We start from the raw sequence: 16,487 nt of genomic DNA, 5'->3' as shown, positions 1-16,487 counted from the left end.
GCCCGCCCCGCCCCGCCCCGCCCGCGCCCCTTCCCCCTCCCCCTCCCTCCGCGGATGTCGGTGCGCGGGCCCGGGACGCGCCGCCCCGCGGGCAGCACGGCGTGAGGAGCCGCCGCCGCGCCGCCGACCGCCGGCATGGGGCCGCTGCTGGCCCTGGCCGGGTGCCTGCTGGCCCTGCTGGCCGCGCCCGCCGCCCGCGCCCTCGAGGGTGAGTCCGGGGCCGCGGGGGCCGGTGTCCCCCGGGGGAGCGGCGGCGGGGCTGGGGGGGGGGGGAAGCGCTGCAGCTGCGCGGCCCCGCGGCCGGTGTCGGGGGCGCGGGGCCGGGGGCGGCCGGGGCTCGGCTGGGCGGCAGCGCCGGGTCGGGCCGGGGAGGGGGGGCGGGAGGCGCCGCTCGGTCCCCCCGTGCCCCCCACCCCCGCGCCGCCGTGACAAAGCAGAGCGGGCGCAGCCCGGCCCCGCCGCGCCACGGGGGACACTGGGGGGGGGGGGATACGCACACCGCGGGGGGTCACACTGGGGGGGGGGACACGACACACCGCGGGGGGGGCACCGGGAGCGGGCTTGGGCGGCGCGTCCTTCCCCGCGCGGCAGGGATGCGGCCCCGGCCCCCCGCCCCACCTCGCTCCCCCCGGGCTGCTCTCCCCGTTTTCTGCCTCCGTGCCAGCCCCGGTGCCTGCACCCGCCATCCCGTTTTCCTCTGGAATCCAAAGTTTCTCCCACAGCCGAGCAGGAAAGTTGGAAACCGGCGCCGCAGCGGGGGCCGGGGGTCCCCCCACTGCCAGGGCCACCCGTGACAGCCCGGCCTCACCCCATGCTCCCGCTCTTGCATAACCGGGGCCACTGCTCCGGCGCAGCCCGGCCGCCCAGTTTGGCCATGGCCGGACTGGTGCCACTGGGAAAATGTTTACCCAGCTCTGGGGCCGGCTGGCTGTCCCACCGCCCAGCCGCCGCGTTTGTCCAAGCTGCGCACGTCGCCTTCCCTGCCCGTACTGATCTATTCAGTAAAGACTGGAGCGAGCCCGGCGGCTCCGTGGCCGGGCTGCTCGGTGTGCGAGGGGCTGCTCGGTGTGCGAGGGGCTGCTCGGTGTGCGAGGGGCTGCTCTTGGCAGCGCAGGAGCTGGCAGCCCAGCGCGCTGGGAGCCGGCGGTGAAGTTCCTCGCGACGCCCGGACACGCGGGGTGCGAGGCTGGTGCTCCCTTTAAAAGCGGAGGGACGGGGGCTCCGCGTTGGCTCTCCTCTTACGGATTCCCTCTGTCCAGCTGGGAATGGCCTGGCAAAGGCGAGTGGCTGGAGCAATGGATGGGCGAGGGTTGGTGGTGGGTTTTTTTTGGGGGGGCGAAGTTTTTTCTGTCCCTTTCCTTGCCCACCTTGGAGCAAACTAGGCGAAGCCGCTGGCATTTGGTGTCGTGGCAGTGGCAGCGCCTGACCCATCGCCAGGTCGGAGGGATGGAAGAGGAGGAGGAGGAGGTTTGGGCAAATGCCAGATCCCTGCCCCAGATCAGTGTCTGGGGCTGCAGGAGGCTGGAGCCTGTGGTTTCCATCCCTCCAGCCCCTCCTCGCCTCGCTGGAGGTCTGGGTGCTCAATTAGCGTCCCCTGGAGTGAGGTGGCAGGAGGCCATGGCACCCCACAGCCACCCCTCAGCTGACACCCATGTCAGCTTGTCATTAGTCAGTCGTACAGTCGTTAGTACAGGCTTGATTGACCCGCTGGCACCCGCTCGGCCGGTCAGGGGTGCAGGTGATGGTGGAGGGCTGAGCCCACCGGGGTCACCTGCTCCTGGGACCCCACATCCTGGAGGCATCGTCCTCGCTCCGTGGTGGCTTGGAGCAGCCGGTGGATCCAGAAGTTCGTGGGGGCGGGAGGGACAGGCATCACTCGTTGCATAAGCCGCGTTGCCTTTGGAAACAAGGCTGCAGAATGATGATGTGCTGGAGGGAAGTTCCTCCATCCTCTTCTCTACCCCAGGAGCTGGAGCAGGGCAAAAGCCAGCGCAGAGGAGACACCCCCACCTTCCAGCAGCGTGTCCCCCGCCTGGGGGGCCGCCCTTGGGCGTGAGGTTGGGGATGAGGTGCCATTCCGCCCTGTGGAGCCTTGGGTGGTGCAGCAGGGCGAGGGGGGCCTTGGAGAGCTGGGGAAGGAGCTCTGTGAGTCTGAGGGTGGGAGGATGCAGGGGGGGCTCTCAACGCCCCCCGCACTGGCAGGTCTGCGGCTGGGCTGACGGGGAAGCAGGAGGTGGCACCTTGGTGGCACCTGAGCTGGTGCCTTGGCCCTGGCTGGGCTCTGCTTTCCCTGACTGCCGGTCTGCAGGGGGGCCGGCTCGGTGCAGCGGGGCCCTGGGGGAACCGTGGCGGAGCTGGTGCTGCCCAGCTGCCACCGACAGCGGAGTGCAGGGTCCCCGTCCTTGTCCAGAGACCCACCGACCCACACCCACTGCCTCGGTTTGCACCCCAAGCCACTGCCTTGGTCTGCAGCTCTGGAAGCTGTTCGCTTGTTCCTGGCTTTGGCTGCAGGAGAAGGAGGCAAAGTCCAGCTGGTGGGGTGGAGGGTGGCGGAGGACGTGGGACAAAGGGCACCGGTGTGCGGCTCCTGTCTGCCGGAGCTCCGCGGCTCACCAGGGCGGCGTGGAGCTTCCCTGGGTCGCGCTGCCGGAGCTGGGCAGCCCTCGGGAGGGGAGCGAGGGCAGGCAGGGATCGCCCCATTTCTGTTTTGGAAATACCTGTGGTTAAGGGTGGCGGTGGTGGTTCGGCGCAGCGCTTCCCTCTCACCGCCTTGGTGGTCTGGTGCATCTCGTGCGTGCGAGGGGAGCGTGTGTGCCTGCGTGTGCACGTGTGTGCGCTGCTTCCCTGGGCATGCGTGGACGTGCCTAGAGCGGTGATGGGTTCAGCGGAGGTGAAGAGAGGAGTGTTTGGGGGCTGCTGGGAGGAGAAGGCAGGAGCTGTCGGAGGGGCTGCCACTGGGTGGTGGCTGCTCTGTGCAATGGTGAGGGCTCTGGTGTCCTGTGTGTCTGGCATCCCCGCATGTCCCGGGAGCCCCGTGGGGCGCTGCCCCCACACGGGAGGTGCTGTGCCGTGGGATGCCAGTGCTCCCGGGTGCTGCCGCAGTGTCCGGAGGAGAGGGCTGGGCTCCAGCCCCTGTCCCACCTGCTCCCTGCCCCGTGATGTGCGCTGACGTACAGACGATGGGGCAGCATCCCTGGCAAAGCGTGGCGGCGCTGCCTGTTTTGGGGTGACACTGAGGCACTGCCTTCTCACTGCTTCCCAGGCTGTTTCGAGGCATTGTGGGTGGTGTGGAGGTGGGAACAGCTGTGCCATCCCCCTCATCTTTGGTGTCTCAGCCCCACCGCTCGCCCCTCATCTTCTCTCCGTGCTGGTTCCATGTGTTCCACAGGAGCCGGGAAGGAGCGGGGGCTGCTCAAGCCCTCCAGCTGGTGATGCTTTTCCTCCGGTGTCAAGTACCAGTCAGGCAGATGGGAGCAAAACCACCCTGGTCCTCAAAGGTGCTGGCCCCCAGAGACCCCCCCGGAGCTGACTCTGTTTTGGCAATCACTGGTTCCTCTTTGCCAGCAGCCGGTACTCGATCCGGTGCGGCTGGCTCCCGGCGGGGCAGGGCTGGTTGCCTGCCCGGTACACTAGCCAGCACGGGCTGCACTCTGCTGTGCAGGGCATTCCCGTTTCCTTGCAGAAACAGCAGGATCAGAATGGAAAAGCAGAGACAGGGACAAGCTGCATAAAACAGCTGCTGGGTGGGATCCCCAGAAGCGCAGCATCGAGTCCACTGTGGGGTGGCAGGAGAGTTGGCCCCAAACCCCCCCCCCCCGGTGTCTGGGATGAGGGTGTTTGGGAAGGGACCACAGGCAGGTTGAGCTCAGCCCCCCTCCATCCCCCTCTGGAGGGTGTGGGGGGACTCGAAAACGTCCTGGTTAGCCCACAGTCACCATGGCAAGCACCAGGAGATGAGACTGGGGAGGGTGGTTGAGGACCGGGCAGGGTGAGGGCGTGGAGCCCTTTGCGCAGAACGCAGGAGCGTTGTTACCATTCATCGAGGTGGCTTTGGGGGCCGGGTGGGGACGTCGGGCACGCGGGGGTCCCACACATGTGCGCCGTGGGCTGCTGGTGCCACAGCTCATCCCTGCGTGGCGGCAGCATGAGCAGCCGGTGGTGGAGGGGAGGCAGCTGCTCTCGCCGTCAGGTGGGTCCTGCTGCCACAGCCTTGCCACCATCTCGCAGGCACTGGGGGGGCTTCGTGGGGAGTGGGGCCCCCGCTCGAGGTGCTTTCTGCCGGGGGTGGGTGCCCGCGGCTGGGGGGTTTTGCTGCCCGGCATGGCCCCGATGCCCCAGGGGGCAGGAGGAGCTGAGCCCACATCTGTGACCACCCACGGTCCTTGGGGGTTTTGGCTTTGCCTTTGGGGTGACTTCCCAAGCCCTGTGGTGCCCTTCCAGCAGGGACGTGGTGCCGGGAGCACGTGCCGCCGCGAGTGCCCTTTGCCCTGGGCCGGGGGTGCACGGGGGGGGGCGGGGGGGCAGCCTGGGGCAGGGCTGGGCCTGGGAGCTGTGGAGCACCCAGGATGGGACGTGGAGCACCCAGGATGGGACGGGCTGGCCGCCATCCTGCCGAGTCAGCGTGATTAGCCCATGGTGACCAGCGGGTGAGACCGCGGCTTTGTGGCGGTGCGGGAGGTTCCTTTTCCCGGCACTGAAATTATTTCACTTCCCAGATCTGTGTCAAGCAACTTATTTGGGTCAGGTAAAACCCTTGCTCTCTGCCCCTGAGACCCCCCGGCTGACCCACAGCCCGGCTCGGGGGCTGTGCCTCTCCGACAGCCGCCTGCCTGCTTGCGGTGCCTTGGCCGAGCACGGAGTCGTCCTGCTCCTTCTGCTCCCGGCTCATCCCCATGAGCCACAGGGCTCAGCCGAAATGCCCGGGATGAATCCAGCAGCCCGCAGGCTGGGAAATGGGCTCCCCGGAGATGGTGCTGGCTCCCGGTCAGGGCAGCTGACTCAGCCGGTGACCAGTGGATGTGTCAGCCCGTTGCCTTCCTGTGCTCCCTGCTTTGCCAGGTAGACAGGACTCGCCTTCTTGCTCGGACTGAATTCTAGCTCTGTCACCTCCCAGGGCGCACGTCTTTGCCGTGTTCCCGTGGGTGTCCCGCGTGGGATGCTTGGCCCTGCACCGGGGGCTGTGGGCAGGGTCCCTCCGGCAGCCTGTGCCCCTGTGCCGTGGGTGTGCTGCTCCCCAGGATCCTGCTGCATCCTCCGAGCCAAGCAGCCGCTCCTACCTGGGGAGGGGGAGCATTTATGGGCACCGCTTGCCCCACAGCCGGGCAGAGGAGCCGGCGGAGGCCACCGAGCCCTGTTTTACACTGGGGGAGCAGCTGGTGCCGTTGGTGCTGCACTGAGTGCTGTGTGCTGGGGGGTTGGTCCTAGCTCGGGGGGTGTGGAGCATGCCTGCTGCACCCTGCTTGGGTCCCTGGGGTGGCTGGCGGTCCCTGGGGTGACCAGTGGTCCCTGGGCTGCAGGTGGCACGTGCCGGGGCCTCGCCGGGTGCTTGGGGTTTTTTTTGCATCCGGCACCGTCTTCCGCTGGCTCTCCCAAAGAGCGCGTCAGCTCCGGCTGCGCTGCAGCTTGTTGTCGAGGGGATGCGTTTTCCTCTCCTTCAGATTCTGCCAGCCGGTGCAGGACTGACTCAAGCTATTTACAGACCAGGTTTTGCTGTTGACTTAACTTTTCAGTCACTTCCATTTAATGTACCTTGGCAGGCTGACCTGCCAGTGGCAAGCAGCAGCGAATATTTCCAGCGTTTTCTAATTCGTCTCAAACTTCTTGTTTTCTTCACTTGGTGCCTCTTATTTTAAGAAGGAAAACTGGGTGGGCCGTGAGCACTGTTTCGCTGGATGTTTTTCTGTTGTGCGAGCTCGCTTTCCCCAACGCAGTCCAGCCATTTCTAGGGCTAAATATAGACTCACAATGTCCTTCCTTAGCCAGGGGAACGGAGCAGGCTGGAGCTGCGATCATGCAGATGCTTTGCAGGATCAGAGACAGTCCCAGCACTGCTTGAAGCAAAGGGCTTGTGGGGTTGGCGACCCAAATGTTGGATAATGACCTTGCTGGCAGCTCGGAGCTTCTCCGGTGGGAGCGTGCTCACCGTGCCGCTGAGGGGAGGGATGAGAAGAGCAGCCTCGGCTCCAGGGAGTGTCAGCCTGCGGGGAAGGTGAGAGCAGGTCTGTAATGTCCAAAACACGTGGACTGAGGCATCGGTGGGAATTGCGGATGTCTGGGAGGGCGTCTAATTGAGTTGGAAGTTGCATCTTTAATTGAGTGGACTAATTAGCCTCTTGCGAGATGCTGCTTCTCCAATTGAGACCGTAGCAAGGATGGGCAGGTGCTGACGGTCGCATCTGGCGTGTGAGGCGGTGACAGGCAGGTGAAGGGTGAGGTGAATTGCGAGCGAGCGGTTCGCTTGGTAAATAACAGGGGGCTGCTGGTGGTGGGGGGCGAGGGCAGTAATCGCTGCTTTTAGACTTACTGCTGGACGTGGGGCTCTGGTGTCCATCACTTGGCCGCCAAATTCAGGAGGAGGGTTTCGGCTGGGGGATGGGGGTCACAAAGGCTTTCTGAGCCATCACGCCGCTGCCCCCCGCCCCGGCCTTGCTGGGGGTGGCTGGGTTTTGTTTGCTGTGGGCTGCCAGGCAAATTGTTATTTTAATCTGCCAAGAGCTTTGAAACGCATCAATCTAGTCCATTTACTTAATATGGTGCAGCTCTTTGTTTGCAGGCGCTGCTGCAGCCGTCTGAGCGCAGGGACCGAGCGCTCACTGGGTCCCGGATTCACACAGCGGTTCATTGTAGCCGATGAACAGTCAAGTGTCTCCGCTGCTTGTGCTGCTGGTGAGATGGGCTGCGCCAGGCTGCCCGCACCTCGTGCCGCTGCGTTAGGCTCCTTGGGGCCAAGTCCCCTCCCGGTGTCCCCTCTCTCTGCTTTCCTGCACCCTGGGGGGCAGAGCCCCTCTGTGCCGCAGCGGCATGGCACCCTGCAGACGTGCCGGGTGGTTTTTCTATTCATGCTGTGCTCGGGATGTGACTGTCGTGGCCTAAAGGACTGCGTGGGGCCGCAAGCACTCCTGCTGTGCGTGTGATGCTGCGGTGCTGAGGAGCAGCAGGTCCCCTGCCCACGCTGCCCCTCTCTGCTCTGCAGGCACCCGTCTGGCTTGCTGACGGTGGGGCTGCCGGCACGTGCCCGCTCGGAGCAGCCCTGTCTGGGGACAAGTGTGTTGCCCGTCCCCAGCTGCCGGCACCGATGCCCCTTGGCCGTACCCAGTTGGTTGGCAGCTGGGAGAGCGGCTCCAGCTGGTGCACGATGCTCCAAAGGTGGCTCTGACCCGGTGGGCAGCAGCATCCCAAAGCACGGCGCTTGCAGCAGCCCCGTCATCCCTTGGGCGCACGTGCTGGCTTGGTGCCGGACCCCGTCCCTCCAGTCGGCCGGTGCGCGGCTGGGGGCTGGGAGAAGGCTGCGAAGGGTTTCCTCCCGGCGCTCGGCGCCGCCGGGTGTCGTGGTGCCTTTTTATTGTTTGGAAAAGGAAGCACTTGGGTTTAATACTTCCCGCGACGATCGCCTTCCAGCAGGCCAGGCGGATGCTGTGGGGCACCAGGGGCAGATGCCGCGTGGAGAGCGGTGCTGTGCCTGCGCCTTTGCCCCTGAGCCGGGACCTGTGCTTCCTGGGTTATTTCCAAAGAGGGAAATTTCCTTCCCCTGTCCTCCAAGCAGCAGCTGAATTGTCTGTGAGCCCCTGGCCTCATCCGCGCTGCGGGACACGGCCCCTGCCTGCTGCTCGGGGGCTGCTCCTGGGGCCGTGAGCCGGCTCAGCATCCCTGGGCTGGTGCCCGCGCCGTGGCCCTGCTTCCTGCCGCAGCCCCCGGCTGCTGCCGGCCCTTCCAGATGGGTTCGCTCAGCGTCTCCTCTCACGGCCTGGAGGCCTGGAGCGTGCTTTCCCCACCGAAGGGCGGATTTGGAGCCTAGCACTGTGCTTTACTCACCAGCTTGGTCATCTCCTCTGCAGCTGCTCTGATGCCATCGCCCCTCAAAACGTGCCCAGCCCAGCCCCGCGCCTTTTTGGCTGCGTAAAATCTTAAAGTTTCTTTTTCTGCAACTTGCAGAAGGTAAAACCAGGCAGACCAGAATCCCAGACCCACTGGAACCACTGGAGCATCCAGGCTGCCGCAGGCGAGTGGTTCTTTGCTGGCATAGCCGAGCCACGCTGGTGGAGATGCTGAGTGGCGGGGTGGCGTCTGGGATGCAGCACTGGAGCAGACATAACTGTACTGGGTTCCTCTTTAATCGTTCATGCTGGTTATAAACAGATGGGATGCTTTGCCATGCTGAGGATTTTTTACCCCTTTACATCTTAAAATACAACTGAGCAGGAGTCGGGGAGCAGAGCGCTGCTGAGCAAACCTGCCCCGGTCCCTTGGCCCTGCGTGCGGGGACATGGCTGGGTGGTTCTGCAGTTTGTACAGCGGATCTGGGCAGCAGCAGCAGCGACAAGCCCGGGCGTTGCATGATGGCCCCGTGCATGGCTTTAGGGTTCACTCTGTTGTTGTTGGATCCCCCCTCCCACCGCTCTGGTTCGGAGCTCGGCGTTTGGGTGGTGGCTGTGGCTGGTGGGCACTGCTGGGCTCTGAGGAGCTCTTGGCACCGGGCTTGGCTGCCTGCCTGCTGCCAGTATCTGGGGCTGGAGCTGTGGCAGGAGGGACGGTGCTGGGCTGGCGTGGTACCTGGTGGAGTAGAGCGGGGACGAGCTCCAGCGTGGGCCCCTCGAGCCGCAGGGCTGTGCAGCGCTGTCTGAGGATGCTGAGATGCCGCGGGCTGCAGCTCTGCAAAGCCACTTCGAAGCCGCTGCAGGACGTGATTTACGGGGGCGCGCTGCTGAGGAGACCCCACACCTCTGCCTGCCCCACGCTGGCACCTTGCCGGCAAGCACATGCGTGCCACAGGAGCTGCCACATGGCCGGTGCCTGGAAAATGCCAGTGCAGGTGTGACGTCCGTCGGGGGAAGGATCTTCCCCACCGGGCTGGGAGGCAGCGGTTTGCTGGGGCTGTGTCCTTGCGGGCCGGTCCCGTTTGCTTTTGGGGACCGGGACGGGAGCGGGTGACAGCCAAAAGCCCGGTGTGGGCAGGGAGCTCTGGCAGAGCAGGGCAGGGCCGCGGTGCTGCTGTGGCTTGTTTTCTCCTGGGGAGACCTTGAAATAGCAGGAGATGGTGCTGTGCAACGGGTGGCACCGTGGCTCCGTGACCTTGTCCTCCCCAGAGCCGGGAGATGCTCCCCACGATGCGCGGTCCCCAGAGGACCTCAGGAGGGGACCCGGTGGCTGGAGATAGGGTCTTCAGGTCCTTGTCCTCCTGGAGCTCCCTGTGTCTCCTGTGGGCAGGACGAGGGGGCGGCTTCTCCCTGCCTGGGCCGGGGTGGGACCCCCCGTGTGCACCCTGGTGGGGACCCACAGGGGTGGTCACCCCAAGGTGGCTGAGCTGGGGCTGGCCAGGTCGTCCCTGGTGTGCAGGCTGCGTTCACACGGGCAGGTGGACCAGAATCCAGAGCAGCTCCCCACGCGGATGCGCTGCTCGGGAATAAAAGTCCCTTTATGCCAGAATAATTAGTGTACTCAGAGCATGCTAATTATTCTGGGATAAAAGTGACTTTTATTCCGGCAGAGTGTCCTCTCAAAGGGCCCTTTCTGCCCGCTCCCAGGGCACAATAGCTGCTCTGCTCCGTTTCCCCATCTCAGACAAAGTCCTTATTTGCGAAGCCAGCGAAATTGAGTTGACTAATGAATTAAGGCCAATGGTTTTGGCCTGGCTCCAGAGCTTTGAAAGCCTCGGCGAGCTGATGCCCATCCCGGGCAGGAGGAAGCGCAGCACCATCCTGCCCCAGCCAAGCCCCCGTGAGCTGCCTTCAGCCCCGGGCTCTGCTGCGGAGCTCCGGCAGCGTCCTGCCCCCTGATTCAGCTGTCCAGATGAAATGCCTATTAATCTATAATGTGCAATTGCTTTATTGCACAATGCAGGCAGGTCTCTGGAGGAAGCGTTATCAGCTTTAGCCACAAGCCATAAATAACTGCCTCCAGTGCAGAACACTATATTCTGTTTGGGTTCCCAACTGCTGAGGGTATAAACATCCCACTTCTTATTGCTAGAATAAATAAAGGGAATAAAACCTTCTGAGCAGGTAGAGGATGGGGGGGGCGGCTCTGCAGTAGCCCCCTTGGCTGGCAGGGTCTCCTGCCTGCAGCAGCTACCCCCTCCCCATCCCTTGCTGGGGAAGAAGATGGGTAGGGGGGAGCGGGGCATCCCCCCCCCCCCCCCGGGTAGGGATGGCCGCTGGCCAGGGACGGCTGCAGCCCATCCAACTGCACCAAGAGGACTTGAGCCTCTTTCTCTTGGCTGCAAATGCTTTTTTCTTTTTCTTTTCTTTTTTTTTTTTTTCATTTAAATTGCAGATAAGCTGCAAAACGAGAAAGAAATCAAAAAAGCGTGGTTCTTCTTTGAAACACCCTCCACTGCATGGCTGCAGCCTGCCCCTTCTGCCCCTCCCCACCACATTTTGTATGATCAAGATTTTTTTTTTCTTTTCTTATTTTTTCTTTTTCTTTCCCCCGTTCTGAAAATGCTGTGGGTTTGTTTCATCTGGTTCCATCTCCTGCCATTTTTCAGCTCATTCTTCTGCAGACCTCTCCGTGGGGCTGGAGGCAGGAGGGGGACGAGGGGGTTGCACTCCAGCGCAGATCCCTCAGCTTCTGAATTTGGTTTAAAATGCAAATCTTACCCCCCCCTCCTTTTTTTTTTTTTTTTTTTAATGCATTTCATCTGAAGGTGGCGGAGCTGCCGGAGCCCGGGAAGCAGGAGGGGAAGGGGCTGGGCGGGTGGGGGGAATGCATTCCTCCCAGCGCGTCCAGATTTCCTGATGCGTGTTCGCATTTAAATCATCTCCTGGATCTGTTTGAAGTCAGGTGACCGCGGTGCTGTCGGGGATGAAAGCAGCCCTTGGGAGCCACAAGATGATTTTAGTCCCCTTCCCCCTCCCCGCTGAGGATGGATGCTCTTGGGCAGCCTCCATCTTCTGTCCTCCCTTAGGGGCACGGTCTCTGTCGTCCTTCTTTCCTTCTTCTCCTGGTCTTCCCTCCCCTCTTGTCCTTTGTCTGAGTTTGGGTGGCAGCGATGGCAGGTCCTGCGGCTGGTGGAGATCCCGTCCCCATGGAGATCCCATCCCAGTGCACACGGTGGAGGCGTTGGGGGCAGATCTGGGGTGCTGGGGCTTCTCCCTTGCGCCCTGGGGTTGTGTCACCTCCCCCTGCGCTGGCCACAGGGATTCATGCCTGGAGGGAGCTGGGGTTGTCCCCGGAGCAGAGGGGGACATCGGGGGTCCCGGGCTCACCCTCCCTAACTCACCCTGGGGTACCCAGTGCGGGGACCTGGTTGCTCCCGGTCTTTGCTCCTGTGCTTGTGGGGCAGGATGGGTGCCCATTCTGTCGGGAGAGCCTGGGTGGGTGATGGGGGGGTGCGCGGAGCCTGCCCCGCGTGGGAAGGGGCCGTGGGGGCGCATGGCCAGCCCCTGGGGACGGCTGGGTCAAGGGCCAGGCTGTCCCCAGCGGGATGACAGCTCCTCGCTTAGATGCTCACTTGGGTGGCCTTGAGGGGGGATCTGGCAGCTGGGGGGCAGCGGCTGGAGCCCATCCTGCTTGTACCCCCCCCCGGCAGCGGGCCCTGCTGGCCCCCACTGGGCCGGGGATGGGGGCAGACGGGGTGGGGGCTGCCGCTTGGTTCTGGAGAGCATCCCTGGGTTGAGCTGGGGGAGAGCAAAAGCTGGGGCTGAAGAACCGGGGAAGGTGCCGGCACGCTGCGGCGTGCGCCGCGTCAGCGCCCAGAGCTGCAGGTGATGGTTCCATCGCTTTGGCTGGGTTTGGGGTGGTGTTTTCAATTTGCCGCCTCGGGGTCCCTAAAAATCAGGTGAGTCGCAGCAAAACCTGCACGGGAGCCCTTCCGCTCGCCTCGGCCGGAGCACGCTTGGTCACGGAGCCTTCCCTAGGGATGGCTGCCATGCAAGCGTCGCTGGCCAAGCCGCAGCGGGCTTTTCTTCTCAAAATTGTCTTTTTTAATGTATTTTGGTTTCTTAAAGAAGGTTAACGCCTCGTGATTTAGTTGCAATAGGCAGACTTGAAAGGAAAAGCCGGGGGGGGGGGGTTGGAGGGGGTGAAAATATGTATTTTAAAGTCAATATTTACTTAACGATTGCAGGGCCCCCTCCCCCAGCCCAGCCACGCATACCTGCGGCTTCGCTGGCAGGACTGGCCGGGAGCACACAGCGACGTCAGTCATGGAAGCGGCTGGGATGGAGCAGTGGGTCTGGTTTGAATCTTCCCGTTGGAGGGGGCCGGGTGGAAGAATTGCAAAAATGCATTTGAACTGTTTAGGGATCTTGTATTTAAACGCAAAGCAAACAAATAGGCCTGCCTTTCCCCTGCTCCTTGGAAAAAAATGGGCCCACAAACTTAAGGTTTTGGGTTTTTTAAATGTCTCTATTACCCTGTCCAGCTCTTCGGAGCCGAAGGACCTGGCAAATTTGCATTCCTTGTCAGCTTGCAAATTTGGCACAAACTCCTGCGCCGCGCTGTGCCCCTGTGGTGGTTTGGGGTTTTGGCATCAGCGGCGTGGCTCCCGTACCAAACCCCAGCCCGCAGGAGCCGGGCGGCGCGGGCGAGGGGCACGCGACCCTCCCTGCTTCATCCCTTCCTGGTGCCTGGAGAGTCCTGAGAGCAGAGAAAACAGGAACAAACCGTGGGGTTTCGGAAATTCAGCGGCAAAGGATGGATGACGTGGGGGAGAAAAATGAAGTATGAGGTGACTCCTGCTTTTTGTCTTTGGTTCATTGGGCGACTTGGAGGTTCTTCCCACTTGGTGCCGTGGGACCACATGCCAGGGCTTTGGGGGGTCCTGGGGGGGGGGGCACTGGCTCGGCTGTTACTGGGGAGAGTGGCCCCGGGGTTGTGGTGAGCTGCGGCCAAGTGATGTCTTGAGGGCCGAGTTGACAGGGACGGATGGTGAAGAGGAGGGACGGTGGGACGAAGCTGTGATGTTCGGCTGGCTGATGGGGACAGGCTCTCCCCGCAGAAAGGCAGTCGGCCAAAAGTGGCCAAAATTGGGCGAAATGGTAACTGGGAGCAGAGCAGATCGTAGCAGTGGTTCCCCTGCGCCTTGGCGTGCGTTGAGCCTTCGAGGCACGCACCGGCACAGCCGTTGTGCCCACGTGCTTGCGGTGGCGGTGAGCCCCACGGGGCCGCTGCTCGGCTGATGCCGCCTTTGCTCGCTGGGGCTTCGCTGTGCCCCGCTCCGGGGTCCCATGGCTCCCTCCAGAACAACCTGGCAGATTTTTGTGTCGTTGAGGCGAAGCGCGCCTGTGCGGCGTTGGGAGCATCTGGCCGGCTGTGCCATCCACGTTGCCGCGCCTGGCGGGGGCACGCAGGGTGCCTGGCTGGGGTACCACAGACCACCAGCTCCGTGCTGCCCCTCGGACCCAGCTGCTGCATCCATCCTGGTGGGCGCAGGGCGAGCTGCTGGGGCTGAGCCCGCGTGCTGGGCGGGTTTGCGGCTCCCTGGTGCGGGAGGTGTAAGTGGGGTTTGCAAGCGTGGAGGGGAGCGGGGACGGAGACCTGGAAGGAATGCGGAGTGGGTTTATTTTTCTCCTTCTCACGCTTTTTTCTACGCCCCCCGCCCCCCCCCCCCCGAACATCTGTTTTGCAAATCATGCTCATTCCAGTCCGTATTTATGGCCAGCGCTGTTTCCTTTGCAAAGTAGCGGCTGGCCACCCCCTCCCGAGGCGAGGAGGAGGAGTTGGGCTGAAGAGGAAAGCACAGCTTGCTCAGGGAAGGAGTTCTTTAATATTTTTGTGGTTTGCTTCCAGCCTATCTAGGTTTTTGTGCCGTACTCGTCTGTGCACTGAAGGTAATTTGGCGGCTGCTCAAGGTGAAGACCTCCTGCTCGCCAGCCTCCCGAAATAGTCCCTTTAAAAGGAAGTGTTGATTTCTTGCTTTAGGCAAAAATGAAATGTGTTTTGTTGTGTTTCTTTAACAGCCCTTTTTCCCCAGCCCACTGCACTCCTAACACAGAGCCTCGGGCTGCTGGCATCCATGGGGTGCTGGGGGGCACAGCAAGGCTCTCCTTGGGGTGCTGGGGGGCACAGCAAGGCTCTCCTTGGGGGGGATGGTGGGGGGCACAGCCAGGCTCTTGGTCCCCATCCCGCCTGGGAAGCCCCCAGCTGCTGCTCTGGGGCATCTGCTCCCACCCCGTGCAGGAGAAGAAGGATCCCCTTTCTTGCACCCAAATAGCCATTTTTGGGGCCGTTTTTTCAGTAGAGTTCCCCCCCCCCCGTCCCCTTTGCGTTACTTCTGAGCAGGGATCTCTCCACTCGCTGCCAAAGAGGGACGTGTTTTCCGCGGCCGGCGCTCGCAGCTGTCCTGGCCATGCTCTGAGCCGGCCATTGTGCGCAGCATGAAGGCGCCTTTATTCTCCAAGCCGGAGCTGGAGCTCCGCTCTCCGCTGCCATTGCTGCTTCTGCTGGTGCGGCCGCTTGGCTTTTGGAAAGAAATTTGGCTCCCGGTGAAGGATGCATTAATAGATACCTTCTTTAATTGTCCACCTGGCACTGAGGCATCTCGACACTTACTCTGGGGCCATTGAACTCGCTGGGAACACACTGTGCGAGGACAGAAAGTGCGTGGGGTTGCTGAGAGCCGGCGGCCGAGGGGGGAGCGATCTCCTTCTCTCCCCTGCACGGAGCCGCAGTGGCGGCCGCGTGTGGGAAAACGGGGCCTCGTGCTGCCGAAGCCATCCCGATGTTTGGGGGCGGTGGAGGGGGCACAGCCAGGGATGGGAGATGGGATCGGGGGTGGCTTCGTGGTGGCTTGACATGCCCTGTGGTGCGAGGGGTCCAGGACTGCTCCCCAGGGTCCGCCTGCACTGTGGGAGGGACGGAGCTGGAGCATCGCCACCTGTGAGCAGGGTGTCCTCGTGGCACGTGTGCAGCCTGGTGAAGCGTGTGCGAGCCACGTTTCGGTGCTTGGAAGAAATCCCGCATGTCCCGCTGCTGCGGGGGGGAGCTGGCGGTGGGGGAACATGCTCTGCTCTGGTCCAGGCGCAGCTGGGGATGGGGCTGCTCTGCAAGGGGTACGTGCTGCTATTAGAGGTGACTCCTTCAGGCAAGGGACAACCTTCCACGCTGCTGGTTGAGCATCTCGGCTCCAGGATTGGCGTCTCCAGTGCAAAACGAGATCCTGTCCTGGCTCTGGTTTCTCCTCCTGTGTAGACGCAGCCCTGCGGGGCTGTGAGCAGCTGGGATGGGGCAGGAGGCTGGGAACCACTTTAGGGGGGGTTCGCCCTAATCCTGTGGGTCACCTGCTCCCCTCGGGGGCAGGTGAGAGGCTGGGAGCTGTGCTCAGCGCTGGGGGAGGCGGTGGCTGCTGTTGGCCCGCTGGGTTCCTGGGCGCTGGCTGCGGTCGGCTGGGCGGTTGCGGCAGCCGTAGGTCGCTTTGTGGCTGCTGGAGACCTGGGAGGATGAGGGAGAGCAGGGAATCCGAGGGAGAGCAGGGAATCCAAGGGAGTGTCGGTTCTTTGCTGTGGTTTTCTTAATGAATCTTGCATTCGGTACGCTTGTGGCTGGGAGACGGAGGTGGAAGATGAGCTCCTCCGGGAAGAGGGGGCGGTGGCGGAGCCGGCTGCGGAGCTGAGCCGGTTGCAGGAGGGGGCTGTCCCCGAGCCCCCAGCCCTGCGCGGCCACATCCCGCTGAAGGAGGGGGACAGGCTTGGTCTCCAAGTCATCTCCCACCTAAAGAAGGTGTGTGTGGGGGGTCGAGGGGCGGCATCGGCTCATAACCAGGGATGTTTCATCCATTTTGATACGTCCAGTCTCCATCTTGATTGCACTGAGCTCCCTGTTGTGGTGTCGAGCCTTTCCCTGGAAGCAACAGCTCCGACACTACTGGTGCTGGTGCTTTGAAGACTGAAGCGATGCAAGGTTTGCAGGAGGTGGTACTGTTCAGTCAAACCAAATGACATCAAACAAAGCCCTTTTGCAGGTCTGAAGAATAATTAGCATCGTTACACGGTGGGGAGAGTTTCCTCCCACCCTTTAGGGACTGGGACTGGGGACCGTGCTGTCTGCGTCCCCTTCCCTCGCAGCATCCCTGCTGCAAAACGGGAGCTGCCGGGACCTGGCTGCAGCGTGTCCCTGGCAGGGCAGGAGCTGGAGAGAAACCGCGGCACCATCCCCGCCTGGTGTGCGCCGCCGGGTGAGCCGGGTCATGAAACGCATGAAACGAGCTGCAGCGGTGGCAGCGGCTCCCGCCCGTGGTGCTGCTTGCTGCGGCTGCGGAAGACCAGGGATGACACAAGATAAATGTTGAGGGAATTGCGCCTGTGTGGCTGCTTTTTGCGTTTAACAAACAG

General features: G+C 62.9%; 1 protein-coding gene across 5 annotated transcripts in view; it reads left to right on the top strand.

The window, feature by feature from the left end:
• The first annotated feature begins 87 nt into the window (after positions 1 to 87).
• LRP1 (LDL receptor related protein 1) overlaps positions 88 to 16,487 on the top strand; it is an 88,736-nt gene continuing 72,336 nt past the window's right edge. For 4 of the 5 annotated variants that reach the window (XM_037370837.1, XM_037370836.1, XM_037370835.1 and 1 more), the window contains exon 1: positions 121 to 208. In XM_037370837.1, coding sequence (XP_037226734.1) covers positions 136 to 208 — 73 coding nt within the window. In that variant the 5' untranslated portion in view covers positions 121 to 135. Of the gene's footprint in view, positions 209 to 16,487 lie in introns of all 5 variants that reach the window. The other variant, XR_005101521.1, reaches the window with a different exon arrangement.

Source organism: Falco rusticolus, chromosome 19 (genome assembly GCF_015220075.1).
Source record: "Falco rusticolus isolate bFalRus1 chromosome 19, bFalRus1.pri, whole genome shotgun sequence".
Classification (NCBI taxonomy): Eukaryota; Metazoa; Chordata; class Aves; order Falconiformes; family Falconidae; genus Falco; species Falco rusticolus.
Note: the sequence above shows the minus strand (reverse complement) of the source record. Positions and strands in the feature narration are given on the sequence as shown.